The 24,369-nt window shown below is 40.8% G+C and overlaps 1 protein-coding gene across 1 annotated transcript in view; it reads left to right on the top strand.

Annotated features, from left to right (window-relative positions):
- Positions 1–6,764: 6,764 nt before the first annotated feature.
- Positions 6,765–24,369, top strand: part of LPCAT2 (lysophosphatidylcholine acyltransferase 2) — a 27,221-nt gene continuing 9,616 nt past the window's right edge. The window contains exons 1-11 of the mRNA XM_085301130.1: positions 6,765–6,839; positions 7,404–7,543; positions 8,596–8,813; positions 10,156–10,268; positions 12,915–12,975; positions 13,865–13,923; positions 15,262–15,296; positions 17,752–17,806; positions 21,040–21,122; positions 21,665–21,790; positions 22,913–23,066. Of these exons, the coding sequence (XP_085157256.1) occupies positions 6,765–6,839; positions 7,404–7,543; positions 8,596–8,813; positions 10,156–10,268; positions 12,915–12,975; positions 13,865–13,923; positions 15,262–15,296; positions 17,752–17,806; positions 21,040–21,122; positions 21,665–21,790; positions 22,913–23,066 (1,119 nt within the window). The remainder of the gene's footprint in view (positions 6,840–7,403; positions 7,544–8,595; positions 8,814–10,155; positions 10,269–12,914; positions 12,976–13,864; positions 13,924–15,261; positions 15,297–17,751; positions 17,807–21,039; positions 21,123–21,664; positions 21,791–22,912; positions 23,067–24,369) is intronic.

A 24,369-nucleotide genomic window follows, 5' to 3' on the forward strand; every position in this document is an offset into this window, starting at 1 on the left:
GCGCGGGGCAGCCGGCCCCGCGGGCGGCCGCGGCAGCGCGCCCTGGCGCTGCTGCAGGAGGAAGTTGTAAACTGTTAGATGCTGGCTGCGGTGCTTTCCTTTTTTTTCTTTTTTTTTCTCCCACCCCAAATCCTTCTCAATCAACTTGCCTATACCAGTATTTTTTTTTTCCCCTCAAAATGAACGCGTTACCACCACAAGCTGAATGCTCATTTAAAAATACCACTTTCCAGTAGCTGGATGCGGCTGTATAAATAAACGTTTAAAACTGCCGCTCAGTGCTCTGAAATGGCCCTCCCTAATGCTGGGTGCCTGCCTGACAGGAGCGCTGTGGCTTGAGCCTAGTCCCCTAGACAGAGCCAGCTGCAGCACTAGAGTTCAGATTCATATTTAAAATAAAAAGAAGAAACCTTTACAACAAATATATATATATATATATAGCTCTGTCCTTTCCTGCAAAAGGAATCTGATGAGTATTTGATAAGATTTGATTGATCTGATAAGTTGGCCATGAGCCAGCAATGTGCCCTTGTGGCCAGGAAGGCCAATGGTCTCCTGGGGTGCATTAGGAAGAGTGTCGCCAGCAGGTCCAGGGAGGTGATCCTGCCCCTCTCCTCAGCCCCGGGGAGGCCTCACCTCGAGGACTGCGTCCAGTTCTGGGCTCCCCAGGACAAGAGAGACATGGAGCTACTGGAGAGAGTCCAGCGCAGGGCTACRAAGATGATCMGAGGGCTGGAGCACYTGCCCTGTGAGGAACGGCTGCGAGAGCTGGGCCTCTTCAGCCTGGGGGAGAGRRGACTGAGGGGGGATCTGATCAATGTGTACAAGTACCTGRAGGGAGGGTGTCGAGGGGACGGGGCCAAACTCTTTTCAGTTGTCTCGTGTGACAGGACAAGAGGCAATGGGAAGAAATTGAAGCACAGAAAGTTCTGCCTGACTGTGAGGGGGAATTTCTTCCCTGTGAGAGTGACGGAGCACTGGACCAGGTTGCTCAGAGAGGTTGTGGAGTCTCCTTCTCTGGAGATCTTCAAGGCCTGCCTGGATGCAACCCTGTCTGACATGCTCTAGGTGACCCTGCTGAGCAGAGAGGTTGGACTAGATGATCTCCAGAGGTCCCTTCCAATTTTACTGATTCTATGATTTCCTTCCCAGGTACTACCTGGTTTGCTTCCTCATCTAGCCTAGTGATAGAAAAGTGAGAGCAGGTTGGTCAAAGCAAAGATGCAAAAGATGTTTGCCATAAAAAGTCACTGTGTTTTGAAGTGAAGTTCTGGTAGCACTCTCCTGTCAGAATCTGCACGGGGCACGTTTGCAATACATGCACGCAGGCCTGGCCACCTCGCACTTCAACTTTTGTAAATTTTGCAACAAGCCTTTTAACGAGGTTTGCACTGTTGTTTTAAATAGTGTATTATTTCTGGAGAAAACAGAATTCCTGCATGCTATTTTAATCTCAGGAATGCAATGCCAGCCACTGTGTCAGAGACCTCAGCCATAGAGCAAGGAGGAGGAGAACTTCTCTCTGATACAATAGGCTAAAAATAACTTTTTCTTCTCCTTTTTACTGTAATCCCATTTAAGGTAGTTAACTCACTTTAGGCTGATTTTAAGTCTCTTTTCTTGGCAGGCAAGCTGTTTACTTTTGGGACGCTTGGTCCCAAATTGCAGTGGGCACAACAGAAAGGGTACCACCAGCTTCACTGCCTGGTGTTGATGAGTCAGGTGAGTTAGTGGGCTGTGGAGACGAATGCAGGGCCAGCGCAGCGCTGGAGCATATGCGCCTCTGGGGGCACCTCCATCAGCAAGAGAGCAAACATTGTATTCCTGGGGTTTATTTTTTTTAAATCTTCTCTTTAAAAACTGAGCTGATGAACCAAATATGAACTGAGATCTCAAGGAGGACAATATACCTTTCAGTATGTGGACTCACTTGCTGCTTTTTCTGCTGTTTTTTTAAAATGTCTGAAGCTGATGTGCAACTAAATATTTTCTGTTTATACAGCACTTCCTCAAGTTATAAACAGTACTTGCCCTGGAGGTAGAGGAAATATGAGAGATACAGAAAACAATTTTAGATTGTCCTTTTCCTTATGTTTTGCTAGCAGCTTGAAACACCTCTCAGGTACATCTGATTAAGTACCTCTAGGCATGAGCCTCAAGGTAAAGGGTACCAATTTCTTAATGTGAATGGGCAGCTTTTTGTGCTGGCGGTTCTTTGTAGGGGACGCACAGACTGCTTTTAGAAGCTTGCAGCTTTAACCTTCAATCTCCACTTTTCCTTCAGGAGACAAGGAYAAAAAAGAGATGGTATGTTTTAAAGTAAGATACACTCCTTACATAACTCCACAATGCACCTGAAAAGAAAAACAGCCAGCTAGGATAGGGCCCCGTGGCACTGAGCTTTGAAGCACATGGCGATACTGCTACGTGCAGAGACATACAACCTTTTTGTAGAGTGTCTCACTGTTGCTTCTTTCTATTCTTTTCCCCTATAGCTGTGAAGACTGTGGGACACTTCTGACTGTCTCCTTTTTCCTATAAATGCCCACTCCTCTTCTGCCCTGTAATGTATTCTATGCTAGTTGGAAACTGGAGCGTAACCAGAGTGTTACTTTAAACTCAAATGAAGGGAAATGTCCCTCCTCTTTCCATTTAAATCAAGTGTAGTATGTCTTCATTCTGCTTGTGTTGTTATAGTCCCCCAAGCTGGATTACTCCTTTAACAAACACTGATAAAAACAGGTACTTTCAAAATCCTCTCTGAAGGTCAAAACTGTATTTTCACAGGTTGGTGAACTCCTTAAATGTAAAGGCTGCAATTCCCTACCAAATGGAGCTGGAAAATGAAACAGGTTAGCTGTTTGCGTTTGACTCTGCTTCAGCTATAAAAACAGCATGTAGCCAGACCAAAAAGTGAAGTAGATTTTACAAGTTTTTGCAAATCCTTAAGTTGCTAATAATTTACTAGACAGTGAGATTTTCGTTCTTTGTTGTATGCAAAGCACAGATCAACTGTCCTATGCTAAACATCTGCAAGCACAAAACAAGATTTTAAAATTTATTCAAATCCTTCAAGTTTCCATCTCCTGACTTAAATGGGTGACAATTTGTTATTGGGATGTTTTTTTGTTTCAGTTCTGTTCATCCTGATTGCTGGCTTGTCCTCCTAATATCAGAATTGCACTGCAAAGCACAAATAGTATTTAAATCATTATTAGTAATGATTCAGATTTATTCAGAAAAGGTGCTCCATGGACTAATGCAATGGTCAAGTATGTAGTGGGAAAAAACAGCATATTGAAAGCAGGAGTATTCTTAATGTTGACATAAAGAGGCAGATGGGCGGCCGGGAACAAGGGCGTACCGTGGACGCGCCTGGAAGGCTCTGTTGCGCTATGTGTGTGCTGCTTTGGATGGCAGCACATCTGCTCACGGTGTTTCAGGTGTCGGGGCATTCTGCTGCGGTTGGGCTGTGTCCAGGCTCCCAGCCTGCTCTTGTGCCGCTTCCTCGATAACCTGCCAACAACTGAAGTTGAACTGAAATTCAAACTGGATGCTGTGGCTTTCTGATAAACCTGTTTTTCTCCTTCCCTGGCTCCTGACATCACTGACAATGTAACCCCATGTGTCACTTGAGGAGCAGTCTGCAGCGGGACTGGGACCTGCACTGCAAGAACTACTAGCTGCAGCAGTGATAGGTTATGCATTCAGCGTAGACACCTTAAATAAAAAGTATACAGGTGACTCCAAACTTGGGGAAGGGTTCTTCAGATGACTCAAAATAATTACTGCATTGAAAAAGTGGAGTGTGTCTGATCCTATTTAGTAGTTTCTAAACTTGAAACTTTTATTTTTTATGTGTACTTTTCTCGGGCACGTTTTCTTTCCTAATCTACCTTGACCTTTCTCTTGTCTGTCCTTTTCTTACCCTACTCTGCAGTTGATGGAGCAGAAATCTGTTCTGCCTCATTACACAGTGACCCAGAAAGCCAATAGCCTGCATCAGCACATCAGTACCACCTGTGTATCTGCCTAAAATAGATTAATGAATTTATCAAAGTTTTGAGGGAGCAGTTCTTTTGTTTCTGGTATTGCACCCTTTATTTTCAGTGTAGGTCAGTGCATATATATTCCTTCCCCTTTTTTCAGAAAGATAAAAGGTAGTTTAAGCCAAAATACAGTGGCTTATGCTCATCTTGCCTCTTCTGCATTACTGAATTGAGATGAAGTATTGAGCTGTGGCTGTAGATCGTCTACAAGAGGACACATATGGAAGAAAGAATATTCATTGGGTTTTGGCAGACAAGCAACATATCTTGYTTGGTTTAACTTGTTACCTGGCTTTTTCACATTCTTCATGATAGGCACCAAAAGAAGGTGAGAACAGTAAATATCCCAAGGCTAAATCTCTCAGACTCAGCTACTGAATCCCCTTCTGTGATCCAGAGCAGCCCTTTTCTTGTTGTCCATGAAGTTGTGGTTCACAGGATTGCAGAATCACAGAATAGTTGAGGTTGGAAGGGACCTCTGGAGATCATGTAGTCCAATGCCCCTGCTCAAGGAAGGCCACCTAGAGCATGGTGCCCAGGAGTGTGTCCAGATGGCTTCTGAATATCTTCAAGGAGGGGGACACCACAACCCCTCTGGGCAACCTGCTCCAGTGCTCTGTCACCCTCACAATAAAAAAAACCTTTTCCTTATATTCAGACAGACCTTCCTGTGTTTCAGTTTGTGCCCATTGCCTCTCATCCTGGTTATACATTCATAGGTAGTCATACACAAATTTTATAGCAGAAACATTGTATGCTTCAAGAACAGAATAATCATCACTGTGAAATTTAACATTCACAATCCTCCATTGCATGAAACCTATAGGAAATGCTCACATCTCTCCTGAAAACTTGCTATGCTGCAGTGCTTACAGAATGTAGGTAGCACCACAGCATACATGCTTCTCATCCTCATTTACTTACACTGCATATCTGCTTTTGTGTTTGGTACCTTGTCACTGTGTTTTTGGGAGCACAGACCCCAGTACTGAAGGGCCACAGTTCCTGTTCAGTCCTTGTTGGTACTGCAGGCGTGGAGACCATAGACAGAAGCTCTCTTGAATGCTGAACTGCAGTAAGACAATACTATGACAAGAATGAAGGAATTTGGGTGAAGGGAAAGGACTATGTCTGGGAAAGGAAAATTAGACCCAACCTAGTACATCAAAGAATTGGATGAGTAATACTCAAAAATGCTTATCTTCCAGATGTACCACAAACACATGCTCCTTTTAAAGGGAAGAGGTAAACTAAAATCCAGTGTATTGCTTAATAATAATAGTTCAAGTATATAAAACAGAACTGAATTGTAAGTCATTTATTATTCATAGCCTTGCTTCTCCTGAACAGTTAAGTAGTCATTTCTGAAGAGCACACTAGAAAGGCTCATTTTGAGAGAGGAATACTGTTGCTCAGTTGTAGGTTTTTTTAAAAAAGATTGTGGAGCTCACAGGCTGCCTAATCCAAACTCGTTATCTGATCTGGCACTGTATACTCACAAAAACTTGCCCATTCCTTCACCATGTTAAAATCCACTTGACAGTTGCTGGCATTTTGTGACTCTGAAGCATTCAGATTTAACTTTCAAAATAGTAACTTAGCAGATCACTTGTAACTATTTGTTTGATTAGACGTGTAAAACTTTAGACTAAAAGTAATTAATGAAATTCTTTTTGTAGAGGTAGTTAGGCTGATACCTCCCCAAAAGACATGCAGTTTCATGCAAGCTTTTTAGATGAATTCACCATATGTGCTACATATCATCAGAAGAGCCGCAAAACAAAGAGTGTTACTACAGCATGGTGGGGTAAATATTTTCCAAAATAGTTACACTAGCATAATTCTCCTTGAATAGCATTTACACTAGTTCTGAAATGGCAGAGCTGGCCATCTGTGATTACCAGTGCACCTGTATACTAAGTTTGAGGGACTTTTAGAAACATAGTCCAAATAAAAATTATTCACTATGACAATTCTGCTTTGGGTGCATATTGTGTTGTGCTTATGTATAAATACTGAGCCAAAAGGACTTTAACCATTTACTGGCTTGCTTGAGTGAGACATTGTGGCTTTCTCCCAGGATGTGGTATGCTGCCACGGCTCAGCTACCTTCCGGGACCTGGGCTTGCTCAGTCTGCACAGTGCTGTGTTGCGCCAYAAAGGCCAACCTCCAGGATATAATTTCTAAGCTAATTTACTAGGGTAAAGCAATTAAGAATTTCCTCCTGCCTTGCCCTGTAGCACAGCTAGCTGTTAGCACTGTGCCAGTACACCTGCTTCATGGAGCTGTGCAGGTGTGACGCAGGTGGGAAATCCCTTTTGGCATCGGGGCTGGGGATGGTGTTTAGGGATTATTCACAACAAGGGTGCGTTAGCGATTCTCCCCTGCTTCCCCAACAGTTGTTCCTAAAGAACTGAGGGAGCAGTAACTGCAGGGTGAGCTTGCATCTGCTTTTTGCTGACTTTGCTACCAAAGCCCGTGTGGCTGTGCCTTGGCTGGCTATGTCCACAGCAGATCTCTCCCAACCATTTGCTGCTTCAGTTAAAGTATACTTCAGCTGCTGCAAGCTAATAACAGAGTGTCCTGACTGGGGGGAGGAGGGGGAACTAAGCTTTCTCAACTTATTCTGAAAAACTCAAGGAGGTCCTAGCAAAGAGCTTAACATCCAAGATCCTTCAAAGGGGATCTCCATAGTCAGAAGGCTCCTACGACACATGTATGGCAAGTGGCGAGCAAACCCCTTCCAGGTGGTGGCAAACAGCCAGGAGCAGCTCCGGCAGGCTCCCAAGGTGCTGTGCAGGCAGAACCCAAGCCTTTGACCACAAGCTTCCTTCTGCGTGAATCCCAAGTCACAGCTAGGGAGGCTTAAGTTGTTTCACCTGTGTACTGCTCCAAGCAGTAGTAGTGAGGAGCACTTGCAGCATTAGCTGTGACTCAATGCAAGATTTGTCGTTTTAGGAAGACAAAAGTACATTATAATCCTCTTAGCAGTCCTGCTTGGCTCATGGCCAGGTTGCAGTTTGTGGGGGAAGGCTCAGTAGTGGATACAAATATCAGCTGGTTGTATGCTTGTGACCTTGTGTGAGTGTGAGCTAAAGCCAAAGAGTGGTGCCTGCTGTTGAGGCTCAACAGTATCCAAGCTCAAAACCCAGTGGTTTCAGTGCTAACTTGTAAAAGGCTACACAGAACTGCTTCCCCCTTTCAGGTAGGTGATACGTGCTGGAATCATTAACGCTTTTCTTATTAAATCATGTAGCAGTAATGTAAGTATTTTAAAGTCCATGTTATGTAACGAAAGAGATATCAAAGTCCTGTTGATACCATTTCTTACGCTTTCCCTTCTTTTTTTCCAGACTGTTCTTCTAGGGATTATTTTGCTACCGCTCCGTGCCACATGCATTGCATTCATTTTATTGCTGGCATGGGTATTTGCATCCATTGCGACTTTTCGCCACCCTGGAAGAGGATCTGTACCACTTAAAGGATGGAGAAGGTAAAAAGTGACTGATGCTTGTGGAAAACTCTACGCTTGCCTCTTTTCTAAAAAAAACCCACAAAACTAGGTTCTGAAACTTTTCTTTACACCCCTTTTCTCCTTTTGATTAAAGAGGGAATCCTCAATCAAATCTTAATTTATATAAGAACATACTTTACCCATTTAGATAAAGCAACTTTTTGATGAGTATATTTTATAGTAATAGTGAAGCTTCTCTGATCTTCCGTAAGTATCAGATCATTTTAAATGCTTTTTTAATGTCCTGAGTCTAAAATAAAATGTTTTTTTAAAAAAATTTTTCAAAAAAAGACTATCTGTCAGCCAGGACTGATTTTAGTAATAATGCAGCTAGGAATATTTGAGAAAGGAAACTAAGTAAGAAAGCTTATGTTGCATAGGAGGCTGAGGTTTGTGTAGCTGTTGTTATCCCTGCTACGCTCTCAGTGGTGAAAATAGTAGCTTTGACAGCTCCTCTCTTAGCTATGTTCCCCTCAAAGGGCTATTTTACATCTGCATGTGTGGATTCGAGGTTTTAGTCACTTGACTTTTGGCCTCAGAGTAACTTCTAGATGCAGTTTGCATCTACATGCAGAAAAAGGAAAAATGGGAAGTGAATTCTAGCAAGGCCAAGAGATTAAGGAAAGTCCTGTTAGGAAACCTGTTCCTCAGTAAGGGAACACTGTCATTTAATCTCCCTTGCTTAAACCTCGTAGTAAAAGAAGAGTATCAGAATTAATGTGATTCAGACAGTCCTTACAAGAAGGACGCTGAATCTGGTAATTACCCCTCTCTGCCAATGGTGTCATACTACAATGCTATAAAATATGGCAGGAGAACCAGTATGCCTGGGAGGGTGTTTTTGGAAGGTGCTGTGTGTTGCCATATCTTTAAAATTCCCTACAGTCGCCTGCTCTCTCTCTGTCAGTAGGATTGCTACCCTACTATGCCTGGCACACTGAGAAAGCTTACTTCTATGGGCTTCTGTTCGAAAGTGTGAAAGAAATACTAACTATAAGATGGGTGATACTCTTGTGTTTCTATTTTTAAAGGAGGATGATCCAGACAGCCCTTTCATGCCTAACTCGTACCATGTTCTTCATAATGGGTTTCCGAGTTAAAGTGAAAGGGAAAATAGCAACTCCGCTGGAAGCCCCAATCTTTGTTGCAGCTCCTCATTCAAGCTTTTTTGATGCCATCATTTCTGCCCTAACTGGGATGCCGTCAATGGTGTCTAGGGCAGAAAACCTGTCAGCTCCACTATTTGGCAGTAAGTATTTATGAAAAAATAAAATATTCAAAGTCAAAAAGTTGACACAAGCCCAAAATCTTAACTTTGAAAGTGATTTAGGGTAGGCTTTCATAGGCCTTTATCTGTCTAAAGATACAGGCAGACACTACTGAGATCTTTCAAAGCAAATAATTTCCAGCAATATCTTTCTGTATTGGTCAGAACATCTGAAAGTATGCTGTTTCCTTTCAGAAACAGGATATCATATCACTTTAAATTTGCTTCATATTGAAAGCCTGTTTCATAACTGCTCAAACTGGAAATGTTCTCTGAAAATTCTCACCCTAGGTAGCTTGAAAAATCTGTTTGACTGCCATCTATTAACAGTCTGGTCCACAAATGAAAAACTCCAATTGCTGAGGGTTGTTTCAAAACAGACCCAAACTACTGAAAAATACCATGTTCATAAATTGAAACTTGCAGGCACTGTTACACATTTTTTTTTAATGGGAGTAAAACAGAAGGAATTAAAGAGAATGCAGAGAATGGAAAAGATCGGAGGAGTCATGCTTCTATTTTCTCTTCCTTTTGGCACAGAAAGATTTCCTGTTTGAATTATTACTAGAATCAGCTGTAGATTTTTGCTAGCTGTTATCTTTTCTCTCTATAGGACTCTTAAAAGAAAAAGCCACCACTGACTCAAAATGAAATTGAGTAAGCTACATAGAAAATTGACTTTGTGGGAAATAAACTGAGTGGAAACATACTGATCTTCTCTTAAAAGCTCAGAAATGGGACATAGGAGATAATTCTTCCTCTGTTTTCTTGTACCTCGTTGCTATGTTCACACGTTCAGGTGTGGACTCTAGACCAACTGAGTTTTGTTCTCTACTGTTTACACACAAGATGTACGCAGCCGTGTATGCTTTGTATCGCAGAGGCGCGTCTCACTCACCCCTTCAGCATGGGCTTAAACTCCTGTTTATTGCATCTTGGATGGGTTACACCCAGGTATGGCCAGACAGGCTACAACGCAATCCCTGAGCAGATAACTGAGTGTGTTGCTTCCTTAGACCTCTGTGCAAATGCTCAGTGAAAGATGATAAACAACATAAGTAGAATGTACTTGGCTTGCCGGAATTTGGCATGCTTCTGCCTGCTGCCAGGCTTCTTGCCTGGCAGCGTCGGTATGTCTGTGCCTTGCTTGCCCTTTTGAAGAACGAAGACAATAATGATTTTCTATCTAATTAGTCTGAAACCTTTTCGTGCAGAGTCTGTCTCCTACTGTGACAACACCAAGCTTTTGTAACAAGAGCACCTGGAACCCGTATTTAGTCTGGACACTAGTGTAAGATGAATAAAATTTGGATCTCTTTCACAGCAATTTTAAGTTCTCTTCAGCCTGTATCCGTGTCACGTCAAGACCCTGATTCACGAAAGAATACAGTCACTGAGATAACTAACCGGGCAGTATCAGGAGGCCAGTGGCCACAGGTAATAAATATACTGCTATTTTTCTATAATGCATTCATTTTCGATACACACTGAATCCCAGTAGCAGGCAGTGCCCAGGTGAATGGGATTCTGCTGATGTATGAAGATTAGGTCATCTCTTGGATATGTGGCCGGTTTAGAAAGGCAAGAAAAGAGCCTGGTGCCCAGGAAGAGTTTTGTTGACAATAAATCGTTAAAATCTAGCCAGTACTGATTGCTGTTCTAAAATGCAGGTGCTCTGGACTCTTTTCCATATTTAAGTCTTAATATGCTATCTTCAGTGTAGTAGATGACTTGCATTTTTATATATCAGTCACTTTTCTCAAGCTAGCTTGTGTGCGAGAAGCTATGTTGCAGAGCTGCGCTCACAACAGGTAGGGGATGAGATGAGTTACTCCAGTCTCATGGTCTAAGCTGCCCTGTGAGTGGTACTTAAGCTGAAAACACTGATTTTGTTTGTGGTTGATAGTTAAAGGTGGAGCTCAATTTGCTTTTCTCCAAAGATATCTTGTATGGATCTGTATATAGTTTCATGCTTTGTGTTTTGAATTAGTTCTTGATTTCTTTCTGTAGTAGTTTATTTTCCTTAAAATAAAAAGCAAAAAGCTCAAAGAAGTGACTGGTTTAGTAGTGAAAAATGAGATCTGTTTAGTCATAGTTGGCTACTTCCTAAATGACTGAGGAAAGTTAAATTTTGCTTCACTTACATTCCAATAAATAGTTCTTGAGGAAGATTAAAACAGGCTAGGGAAAAACAGACTCCAGCAGCAGAGATTTCTACTGTGGGACTTGAATGCACTGCTCTGGTTTATATGGATTGTCCAGAAACAGAGAATGCACAAGTGTCCCTGCTCGCCAGCCTCGGGGGAGGGGGGGGACCGACACTTGCCACTTTTCCTAGAATGCCTTTATTTATTTCATCAAGCATTTTCACTTACAAGATGCTCTTTAGTTAGTGTTTGGGATACTTCAATTTGATTCATAAATGCCTTTTTCTAAGCTGCCCTAAACATTTTTAGAGACTCCATCTTTTCTTTTTTTCAATTTTTCAAGGGTATGGAGGATTTTAAATATGCATATGTCAAAGCCAGGAAGGCTTTTTTTTTTTGTGCTTAGAAACTGTGCTGATGCTTATGATTTGCTAAGCAGTTATGGATGAAATCGTTCCAGCAAAGCTCTGGTAAACTTAAATCTCTGCTGAGAACAGCATGGGGAGGTAAGAAGAATTGGCTTTACACCAATTCTACTCTTGGAATAAAAACTGGATCTATATTATGGCATAAATACACTTGGAGATTCCCAGTTTACATGACTCATAGATCGAGTCAGCAAGAGAACTGGGGGTGTCACTGACTGATTTCTAGTCTTGTGCTTTGGCCACATCTTCCTACTCCTCTCTCTTTTTGAGAAACATGATCACAAGATAATGCCTGCCATGTGCCTGTCAGAAGACCTGGGTTGAATTCTCTTGGTACAGTAAAAAGAAAGAGCAGATGGATTCCCAATTCCTTCTTCTTAGAACACAGCAGGCTGGGCAACGCTGGTGCTTATTGAGAGCATGATGACCTGATTGTTGCTTCTTCCAACCCTCTACCAGCACGAAGGAGAAGGAGGGAATGATTTCTTAATGCTTGGTCAGCCACTAATATGTGGCTTACAACATATGCCAAGCAGAAACATCCATTTTTGTACCCACAGCATCAGCAAAGCACTTCTGAATACAGAACTCCTAATGCAGAACTAACTGTAAACAGATATGTTCTAGGCATCCCTGCACTTCAGCTCTGTCTCTGTGATACCTTAAAATAGCCCGTGGCTCTCAGGTATGAGCTGCTGATGCCTTCTTTCATCCAGCCTTGACCCGTCCATTCAGACGGAATGAGAGCACACCCTCAGCACCCTTTTGATCCAGACCAGCTCTGGTGCAGAAATTTTGTAGATCCTGCAGTGCTATGAGAGCGTATGAGAAACATACAGCTGCTCTGTATTCCTTAGGGGAATTCAGTGTGTCACACTGCAGCTCACTGAACATCTAATATCTTTCAGAAGCTATTTCTGAAGCCTTCTGGGTGTTGGGTGTGTGTGAGTCATTCGGGGGCTGAGGCTACGCGGAAGTGTGTAATGCCTTTGGGTGCAGTGGCATCTCCTCTCTCTGCCTTTGGCTGCTGCCCCTTAAACTGTGATCGTCTCGTGGCAGATGGCACTTTGACTCCTGCTGCTAGCGTCTGCGCCTGGGACCGCTCAGGTACCTTGTGTGCATTGGGGCAGCCCACACTCCTTGATGTGTGCTGTACCCRGCAGTTCAGTAAGCAGCCTCTGGCGGAGAAACAATTCTCATAGTATTACTAACACTAAAAACTTCATTTGAAACAGTGAAAGCCTTTCATATCATATTTCTGAATTGGAAAAGGTCTTTCCCCAAAATTGTTCTCTTTTAAAGTAATTTTCAAAATCAAGGTTAATCAGATGACTGTTACTGTGGGCATCTTTCACTAAGGCATTCAGTTCCCGTTGACACAGTGATAATATTCTTGTGAAGCAGTGTAACATATTGCAAAGCTTGCATAAGCTTCATGTAACTGATACTAGAGTATAACTCATTTATGAAGTGAATATGTATTTGTTTTGTTTCTCTTTGAATTCAAGATACTGATTTTCCCAGAAGGCACCTGTACAAACCGATCTTGTCTGATCACCTTTAAACAAGGTGAGAGATTCTGTTGATTCTTTGTTGGAAAATAATGTGTAAAATACAAGTGCTGTAGTAATGTCTTACATCACTAAAACTTCAATTTCATTGTTTTATACTATTCAGCTAATTTTTCTAATTTTTGATATTTTATAGGATGCAAAATGTCTGTGTTGTACACTGGTTAGTTGATTGAGTTTCTTTCTAGGTACAGTTTTCCTCTAATATGCCCTGTAATTTTAGTTCCTCAAATGCTTGACTATTATGAGATAAACTACCAAAATGCCTGCTACTTACAATTTGCTTTGAGCTCAACTTAGAGTCATGCCTTCTTAAATTCCTATAAATCTTTACTATGCAAGACTTAGCAACCAAATTATGAAATTTATTCTGTGTAGTGTTTAGCAACATAGGCAGATAGACTATTTTTAACACAGATAGGTACTTGATAGCATCACTGACCATTAGGCTGTTGTATCGCACTTCCGCTGAAGTTCTGGGCCTTCTTACTGTTGGGCAGTGTCCTAGGTATCAAACTAGTACTACACACGCAGATCCCTATCACTTATCAAGATGATCAGAACAGAGGAGGGAACAGGAAATGCTGAACAGCCTTATGAAAATCTAATCCTGGCAATGAATGGCAATCAATAGGGAGATAATGCATAGAAAACAAATTTGAACAGTCCAAGAACCTGAGGCAGCTTTCTCCTTGAGATGGGGACTAGCACTTTTCTGTCTGACATCTCGCTAGTTACCTTGCTGATTTAAAACAAAGCAACTAACTCTCCACTCTTCTAGCATTTAAAAAAATTCTCCTGACAGATACCATATCTTACATAAATTACTTAAAATTTCCAACTGCTATATTAAGCTCAGTCTTACTAGCACTCATCTATGGTTATAGGTGCCTTCATTCCACGAGTTCCTGTGCAACCTGTGCTGCTCCGATACCCCAACAAGCTGGTACGTACAATGTTCTTCTACCACCAGCTGGTTATCTGAAATGCAAAATTCTGACTTAAGATGTATCTGAGATGGTATTTTGCTTTGTCAGTGAGGAATCTGCCACCCTAAGCATCAGCATTGGAAAGCACTGGAGTAAGCCAGGCTTCCTGAGGGCCAGCATGGTGCAGCTGCTCTTCTGATTGTGAAAGTGTGCCACAGGCTCTCTGCTTAGCTAGAGCTAAAGGAAGAGTGTGTGGCAGCAGGGGGGAGAAGCATTGTGGCGGAAGTTAGAAATTTCTTGCAAAGCCACAGCGCCTGTTTCTTGAACACTAAAATTCAGACAACAACTTCCCTACTACATATCATTTTTTGTTTAAATGTAAAGTATTTTTTCTGCAGAGGGGCTTGCCAGCGGAACAAAAGCAAAGCTGAAGGATGCAGCACCTCCCGCCCTGCTCCTTCAGGCAGCTTGGCAGGGCACCTCTGCGCATGAATCTTTCTGTGCAACCTTCCCCCGTTTTGCGGAGTAAATGTCTAGCAGTGTTTCCCAGGGATACAGGCAAATGGTTCTGCTTCACTGACAGGTGTAATGCTGGGACCCAAGTCCAGCAACTTGCTAACTTTTTATTTGCTAGTCATCCAGCAAATACAGAAAAGACCAAACTTTACATTCCTAATGGTTTGTAAGGTGAAAACCCAGAGAAGAGTACTGTTGTTGTTGTTATTATAAGGCTTTCCTGCCATGAACGGAGTACAGATTTCTTTTTAAATCCTTTTGGAGGTCAGTTTCCAATCAGTGACCTGAACCGCTGAAGGGGATTGGCATTGCAGTCACTGATAGGATTTAAGGATCTGCAATATACATTGTAAAGGTGATATATAGGAAGTAATAAATAGAGTAAGAAAAAAGAAAAGGCAAAGGAAAAAAAGCAAAGAAAAGGCATGATAGATTACCCAAGCTGTGATGCCCTTGAAAACTAAATGCAGCTTATTTATGAGGGTGCCTCTTTAAAGGGACCAGAGAAGTCTTCTGGAAAACTCTTATTAGGTTGTTGGGTCTCCCCCCCCCCATACACACTTCCACTGTTTGAATTAGAATGAAAAATTTTAAAAATTTAAATAACTACATAAATTTAATTCCCAATTATTGATATTTCCAAAGTCTGTCATGCTTATTTCCAATTTTTTAAGACAAGGAATCCTAGTCATATTAACACTTTTATTTTCACCACAGGCCTATAAAACCATCATCTGTTTCTACTAAACTTGTGCATGATTTACACTGTAACTTACTGGTTCTTTAGCATTCATCTAGTTTTGTCATATATTTCTGCGTTGTTTGTTTGTTTTCTGTAGGATACCGTGACCTGGACATGGCAGGGCTATTCATTGTGAGTTTCTTAATCCTACTGAAAATTACATATAGATATATTTTTTTTTCTCTGTTGCTAAACAGTTTGCCAAATGGATTGAGCTAAGCCAAGACACATGTTCTTCTGGGCTTGTTTTTATGAGAGGAAAACTTGGGGATAATACTGTTTTGCAGCAGATTTTCAATYTGATTGGCTTTTAATGGCTAGGGAGAGGGTCTGCAACAGAGCTGTTTCTAGCTCTGCCTCTGTTGTTTCACTTTCTTCTATGTTTTGCCTTTACACATACATGTTACACTAGAGCAAGAAAAGGATTTGAAATTCTTTTGGGGACTAGCATAGTCATTAAAAGCCGTAGATGTTAACAATTTACTGTATGGTATACAAACCCGAAAAAAGAAACGTTATTTTACGCCTTCCATTTATCCATTCCTCTACCTCATTTGAAGAGTTACACAGGAGTAAATTATGCTATGCAAAGCAAGTATGACTATTCCCCCTCTTTCTATTCTGATGTTCTTGGACTCTTCTTTAGGTTTTTAATCTTGCCTGACTAAACAAAAGCAATTGTTGTTCTGAGATCCTAGCAAAGAGGCTGTGTATGGTGTTCGACATTGAAACAATAATGAATGTTTCAATAGACTCTTTAGGCTATGCATCTTTGCTTAGCTCTAAACACAGGTGGCTCTCTAATATACTCAAGCATTCTATTAAATTACTAAAAAATACCCCATCTTTATAAACTGTACTGAAAATGTTAAACTACTGTATGGAAAAYATTTGTCTTATAATTATTCATTAAAACAATATGTGGATTTGCAGAATACTTATGCCATGTTTTCCTGTGGAACAGGTAGTGTATCTAAAAGATACAGCAGTACTGATTGACAAAGTGACTAAAATTTTTAAGGCATTTTTTTTTTTCATGTTCAAATGTATTCAAGCCATAACTAAACTACCAGAGGAGACCGCAACTGCCTTTTAAGCTATTGTTAATTAATCCTAGTACCAGCACAACCAACACACCTGTAGAATGGACATTATGAAAGCTGACCTAGTTGAAAATGCCAACCTCTTATTTAGTTTCCCAATAACTTTTTGCTTTTGCCATCCAATTATCAACATATTAACTGTTATTTGTATTGCAAGTTCAATAGCATACTATAGATTTCTCCCTGTGAAGAACTTATGCTGGAAGATTGCAAAGAATAGGAGGGTGTCCTTAAGATATGAGAGATGGCGTAGAAATTGGTGAGGAAAGAAATGAAGTCAGAGGTATTTCTGTGGAAAGGAGGAGGTTGCCTATTCATTACAAGTTGAGAACTGCTCTAAGCATGGTGGTTGGATAGTGAGGGCTCAAACTGAAACCTGTGAGAAGGTCAAAAGGAAGAACTTGGAAAAATCATGACAGGGGATGGTTAGTGCAGAAGCCCAAGATTCGTAACAAAGATATCTGTGACTGAGAGCAGAAAGTTCCTTGCACAGGTCTGCTGATGACTATGTGCAGAACGGTCACGCTCTGAGTGTTGCTGCCAGGACAGACGATATTAGTCTCCTCAGAAACCTCTGGACACAGATTCTGCTTTCACTTGCTGCTTCTTTCCTGCTTTTGTATCTTACTGGAAGGAATGCCTAAAACTACGTTTTACAAAATCAAGCATTGAGAGTGGCTTCCTACATACAGCAGAAAGGATTGCTTGGTTCTTCCACTACATTTTGCCTTTCTTTTCTTTCTTATTCTTTTTCTTTTTAATCCAAAATGAGAACAGAAGATTGCTTGATAAGCAATAATTTACAACATTTAAAGTGAAGAGCGTGTATTTCTGCTTAAAAGTTGTAGTGAAATGAACAAGCCAGTCAGAAGTGAAAGTAATTACATTTATCCTTTTCCCCAGCTTCTCCCTCCCCCTACTTGTTAATGTTAAAATTAGTGACTATTTCTTACAGCACACAAGGTCCCAGACATACTGGCAATTCATTAACAAGCTTCTGTACACACTACATAATGTGCAAAATGGCGAGCAGCTATAAACAATTCCTTGTTTCGCTTCTGAGAAGGAAGTTGCTGGTCCAATTTTGCAGATGAGAGAAGGAAAGATACAGAAGTAGAGCTACTTGTCAGAGTCAAAGCTGTTAAAGCTTTAAAATCCAGTACCTCTTCACCTCTTAAGAAAAATAAAATAACATATGCATTTTGCTAGCTGAAGAGTTATATGGTACTATTAACCTGCATGACAAGTGCAAAGACAACAAGTTGCCTGCCCAGTTACAGAGCAGTGGGTATATGCAGAAGCCCGATTAAAAAAAAGTATCAGAGCAACAGTTCAGGAAGCTTGCCTGCAAGGTATTTAACAACCTTGCCCAGTATCAGCTGTGTTTTGGTTGATGCTTTAAAAAGTTTCATCTACTGATGTGTAAAAACTATGTTTAAAGTAAGTAAAATGTATTTTTCTTCCTCTTTCTTCCCTGTTTGCAGCAAAGAGCTGTGCCTAATGACACTGTGTCAGCCTTTCACAAGAGTAGAAGTTGAGGTAAGAACTAGAAATATTTTTATTCTACAATTCAGTAACTGGGGAGCTTATACTTTAATAGACTGTATTATTCATGTTATTAGTAACTGAAAAGGAACACTAAACAAATGTCTCAGTAACCAGAACAGAATTACAGAGTAATATATTTACATTTGTCCTTACCTATGTATCTCTTAACCTGATGAGTTGCTAAATGAAAGCTGTCAGAAGTGCCTGTATTTTTCAAGCATTATGAAACCATTGCTATCACTACATGCATTTTACAAATGTTTCAACTAAGAATTATTTAAACATGTTAAAAGGTATTTTTTTTCTCTTTTTTCCCCACCTTCTCATTTCCCTGCTCTCTTCAGATTATCCTTTTCTTCACCATCCTGCCACTCAACTCTGAAAGGCTTCTGCAGCTAAGAGCTTACTTAAAGACTTCAGCTTTCTTCCCAGGAAAAAAAACTAAGCCTTGTTTAATGAGCCTGTTCCCTTGTTCATTAAAATCAGTTGCACAGCAGAAAAGACAACTGGAAGAACATACACACTGCAAAAATTGTTAGTGACAGCTCTCTCCCTATCCAAGAGTCAACATTCGAAACACAGAGTGAGGAGCCAGCTTACTGAGGCATGATCAGTCTGTCTGTGTGTCCTACTTCACACTTCTTGATAGGCCACAAAGGACTGTCAGTGTGGACTAAGTTGATTTAGGGACCTGGGCAATGGGAGAAATTCAATGTGTTTTGCTGTTAATTTGCAAAATACAGAATTCAGCAAAGTTGGAAAGCAGAGTTACTGCTACTAACAGCAATAACAGCAAAAGATCTGATTCTCCTAAAGCTCTTGTACAGAAGGACATATGTATATGTAATTGCTATATGTGGGAACAAGTAGTAGTTAATGTAGCCCTTCCACTAGAAGGTCTACTTCTCCCTACTTCAGAACAGAACTCCAATTTGTCTGTTAAAAAATGAATTTGAGTTCAAGTTCCAAAAGATAAAAACAGAAACGTGATGCATCTTTCAAAGCAGCCTGAAGTGTAATTAATTACTTAGCATCAATACAAAAGTACTTCCATATCTAAAAAGAGAAAGGGGCAGGTTTACCTGGAGAGGGAGGGAATAGGATTACTCCTTTTAGCAGTGGCCACTTCATTTACTACCAAATACTGTGGACAAGCAGCCTCTCCACTCAATGTTCCTCTGCTCCTTTACATGCTGTTCACGAGCACTTCACACAGGGTTTTGACTTCATCTTATCCCATGACAACACTTTGCATTTACATCAGTGCTGTTCACGAGCACTGATGTACTCCTGTAGTCCAATGGAGCATGTTTGTGTCTGGGTTTGCTAGTCATATTCTAGCAAATTGTCTGTACTGGAGATTAAACAGCGAACCTGGCAGTGAGTTTTGTGGCTGCAGAAGATACAGCATTTGGTAAATTGCATAAGAAGAGAGACTAGGTTAAAAAATGGATCAGAGAGGTATTTTTGCTGTTCAAAGAGCTGTGAAGAATTTTTCTTACAGGGCTGGAATTTGACAGGGCAGGTATAAGTTGGTAGGTATCACCAGAAAAGCAGCTGGGGGAGGAGTGTCTGTGGGTGTGAGTGAGCTCCTGCATACCACCTCAGGAGGCCAAGACATCAAACTCTTCACCTCCAGCTATGGTTCTTGGCAAACTGGTTTTCTGAGTAATTGTAGGGTTTTTTTGAAGGACACAGAGATGTTGTTTCACCTACCAGAAATCTAAGTTTGCAGTCTGAGCAGGACTCAAATAAAATAATGACCAGGTCATGGACCAGGTTTGTGTAAATAAACTTTATCAGGGTTTTGACTTCATCTTATCCCATGACGACACAGTTCTCTGTGTCTGTACAGAGTCTGCGCTTCTTCAACTTACCAGAGTTACATGACATTTGCAGGGGAGTTGTGATAAGCAGGGACATGGGTCAGACTTGAACAAAGCAAGCAGCTGCTTGTAGGAGTGAAATCTGAGCCCTTCATGTAGAAAGCTGAACTCCTCCATCCTTACAGGAGAAAAAGCTTTAGCACTAAACAGAAAATTTTTACAGCTACTCGACAGATAATGGATTCCATAAAGTTACTGTTCATGATCAAAAAGAGGCAGCTTTCCTTGAAAACAAAGAAAGAAGGCAGTTGAGGATAGACTGTATTGTATWGGAAAGAGCTACCAGTACATTATTGCACTACCAGCAACTAGCATATAACTGAGGAAACATACTGGCCATACTTAGTAACTGTGTCTCCAGCTAACAGGAGGCAACAACTTACACTTCTAGAATAGCCATACTCTAGGATTTAAAGGCAGTATTGGAGGTAGAGCATACTAGTAGACAAAACTGAGGAAAAAAAGTATAGCAAACAGAGCAATACTAGATAGAAGTGCTAGATAGACTGAAGTCAAAATTACAGAACACTTGTCCGCACACTCTGCTTTACAGACAAATAGGTGCAGTTTCATGCCATGTCACACACAATTCACTTACAGCACATTTCTAGCATAATGCTACTCTACTAGCATCTGTCTCTTTACATGTTAACATTTCATGAGTCCACAACCATAAATGTTTCTTTGCATTTACATATCTGGAGTGTTTTCTGCTTGGCATTTGGAGGGGGAGTTGTTTTGTGGGTTTGGGGGATTTGTTTGTTTTACTCTCTGCTTGGGGTTCCAAAATAAATACTGACTTTTACAGTATTTGTATACAGTTAGTGCTCTGCTTATAATTCACAATTCAGATTCCTTATCATTGTTATCATAGAGGAAAAAATACAGGAAACTTATCTGTCACCTGTTAAATTAACAGGTACCAAGTTTGACTGCAGCCCGTATTTTAAAATCTTAACGCACGCTTTTCCAGTATATAACATCCCTTATAAAGGATCTTTTAAGAGGAGCATATAGTACATCAGACTCATATTCTTACTGATGTAGCATTTAATTTTCTAACTACTGTGCATTTACTATACTTCTTTAGGGGTTTGCCTTTTCATATTAAAGCAGCTCCTACCACTCTTACAGACAGGTGTGGACTAAATCTCACTTGTGTGGCTGGCGCAGAAGAGGCTGAGTGGTTTCTAGGGTGGTTGAGCCCTCTAGTGCCCAGTTCCATCACTGCATGGCTGATCTGTTTTTCCCCGTACTTCCAACCAGTAACGAAAAAAATTTGCCCATGTTGTTAACAAGGGAGTAACTTGGATTGACTGGACACTTCATCTCTTTCAGTTTCTGCCTGTCCACGTTCCTACTGAGGAAGAAAAAAATGATCCCATTCTTTTTGCCAACAGAGTCCGACAAAAGATGGCAACGTACGTACTTGGTTGTGACTAAATTCTTTGAGAATTTTTCTTTTATGTATCCAGCAGTTCCAAATATATCCTAGCCACAAAGCACTGCAGGTACTGTTACACTGTCCCACAACACATCAAGTTTTAGCTACTATATAAAGGAATTTTTCTAGGGTCAAATTCCTGTACCATACCATGATGATTGGTTTTATATAGAATATAAAGAAAGGTGTCTTAGGCTGGAAGATAATTTTTTGAAAAACTGGAATAAATTGCTCCCTCATTGCCTGAGAAGAGTAAGTGGGATGTTTGTTCTCTAGGTTATTGGGCTACATTTACAAGACAGTAAATCTTAGGACATCTTAACACTACTGTAATGTAGCTTCACAGTATGGTTTCACAGAATGGTATGCAGCACCCAATCCTACCTGTAGCAGTGCAAGAATGAATTATCGCTTGTTTTGTATGTTAGCATTAAGGCCAAACTATGGAGGTGAGAAGGGAAGCAATCAATTAAAAGCATTTTTAATATAAGAAGCTGATTTTCCCTAATTTTGTTTCAGTGCTTTGAACGTGCCAGTGACTGATCATACTTTTGAAGATTGCAGACTGATGATCTCAGCAGGACAGCTGACTTTACCCATGGAGGCTGGGCTGGTGGAGTTCACCAAAATCAGCAAGAAACTCAGGTAAGAGAGGTTTAGCTGTTAGTATCTTAATTACTGCAGTGCTGCAGTTGTTGATGGCCATCTACAAAAGGATAAATTACCCGGCAGCTGACTTGACCCTCCATAATATAATGTATTTACATACATAATTTACATATATATAAATTATATGGAAATCAGAGATGAGGAAATTCCAATAAAAACTAATCCCAAATACTATTTCTGGACAATGTTACAAGAGAAAAATGCATTTTTCTGGCCTTTCATGTATCTCACCAAAGGGTGGGGAAGGTAGAGCAGTACATATTCTAGGCACTTGATGGGAATCCTTGTGCCTCATCTAAAGAGCTCACACAGAGATGCACAGGCAATGTACAGCAGGAAGTAAAAAACCCTTCTTTCTGGCCTGAGACTTCAGCCAGTGGCTTCTTGTTCTTAGTTGCACTGTGCAGTCACATTTCCCTAGTGGTGGTGACTTTCTCTCTCTGGAAACAGTCCATGGAATTTGAGGAATGACCTACTTAATCGTACTCCATCTAGTAGCCTGGCATGGCCGTGATGACATCTGCAGAGCGTACACAGTGACTCTAGACTTGTTACATATGTGCCACAAATCCATTTATCCAGTGCTCTCTGGATATATCTTCAGTAGTTCCATCCTACTTATTCTTACCAGAATACAGTGCTGTATTCCTGCAAATGGATCATACGTTTCCCAGGCTGAAGCAATATTGGTGTTTGAGTAAAGAACTAGCTATGGCTTAAGACACATTCCCTTCTTTTTAGGAGATGCTCAGTGTGGCATGATGCAGCAAAACAATACTGCACCCCAATTTATGGCCAGTAAAAGCTCTTTGCTGGACTAGCCTGGTTACCAGAAAGAGGATTCTAGGTTTTGGAAGTAACTCTAAGGAATTCTGATTTACCAAAGCATAGAACTGCCTGCTTTTATTATTAATAACCAGGGGGGGGCAGTCCTTGATTGCTGATTTCATACAAAATACCCGCTTAAAAGTACTACATTTCTAACACACATGCTCTGTTTGGCTATTTTTTTGTCTTTGAACACTGTAATAACTCCTACTGAAATTCCATCTGTCCAAGATCTGGCATATAGAAATATCTCCTCTCATGTTTGTGTAGCCTAAAATGGAATCATGTCAGAGAGCAGCTGGATACCTTTGCTGCTATTGCAAGTGCCTCCAAAGGGGGAAGAATTGGAATTGAGGAGTTTGCAGAGTATTTGAAGCTGCCTATTACTGATGTCCTCAAAGAGCTGTTCCTACTCTTTGACAGGGTGAGTATTTAGCCTGTTAACTGACTGGAAATCTTGTTGGCAATGTTTTGTTAAGAATCACATCCCAAAAGGATATTTGGAGTCATTATGTCCAGCTTAGTAAATGCTTCTTGATTAGTAATTCCTGTAGGCAAGATAGGTGACTTTTATAGTTATCTTTTTTATGTTTCAATGGGAAAAGGTCTGTCAGTTTGTTGTTTGTGAGATGACAGCCATCTCTCAGAACAAGTTGTTGCACCACCATCAAATTATGATCTCTGTGCTGCTAGTTTCTGAATGTTTTCTTTTGCCTACCCAAATTTCAAGCTCATTTACACTCTGACAGCTAAATAAGTAACTGTTGCTGTTGCAAGTACGTAATTTCAGGCAGATTGTACTAACTAGAGAATATGTTCCTGCTGTGTTTGTAAGGATGCTATTAGATGTTGTAAGTACTCATCTTGCCTGTCTCCAGCCATTAAAAATGCATGTGCCTATGCTAACCTGATCACTTAGGCTTTCCTCCATAGTCAGTGGTGAACCCTCCCATTTTAGACCTCTCTCTAAAGACGGGATAAATTGCCCTGTGCATGAGCCCCTCTGACTGCACAAGAGGCCTCAAAGTCTAGAGGGTAGCCTGAAATTCGTCTCCTAGACATCCAGCCTGGGCTACCACGCAAGCAGCATCTTATACTGCAAGTTTTTATGAACTGGAGTTTGTTTCTTATCTTAGGAGCTCTGCCAGCTCAGTATCTTTTTTTTCCTGATCAAGCTTATTTTCACGGTACATGTCTTCTTTGGAGGGCATTATGGTATACATGCTGATTAAAATTGTTTCAGGATTTTTCCAGGTATAAAGGATTTATAAGTCCTAAAACAGATCGGGATCTAATGTATTTCCATATTTGCTGAATGCACTAAAGCTGTGCAGACAAGGTACTTATCTTCATTCTTGTCTCTCCACATTGGGCCATTGGCTCCTACGGACATATAGTCCCAGTATGGATACAACAGAAATATAGTGTGGCAACCATAATAATAACCTTTCCCTTCCTCTGTCAGGCACAAATGCTTTGGTGACTAGAATTAGCAGTATAATGCTCAAATCACTAACAAGTTGAAGGAATAAAAGACTGCAGGAACAGATCAGACTCCAGTAAGCTTGCTCTGTATTCGTCTTTGAGGAAAGCAGCTAAACTGAGGAATAGTCACAATAGTGTGGCCAGACTATTTTCAAACTGCTTCAGTTATGAGCAGACATATTTTGAGACTTTCTCTTTGCAGCTCGGAGCCTTGTTTTTTTTTTGTTGTTGTTGTTTTTTTT

Source organism: Rhea americana, unplaced genomic scaffold (genome assembly GCF_003343005.1).
Source record: "Rhea americana isolate MKP2758 unplaced genomic scaffold, rheAme1 scaffold_172, whole genome shotgun sequence".
Classification (NCBI taxonomy): domain Eukaryota; kingdom Metazoa; phylum Chordata; class Aves; order Rheiformes; family Rheidae; genus Rhea; species Rhea americana.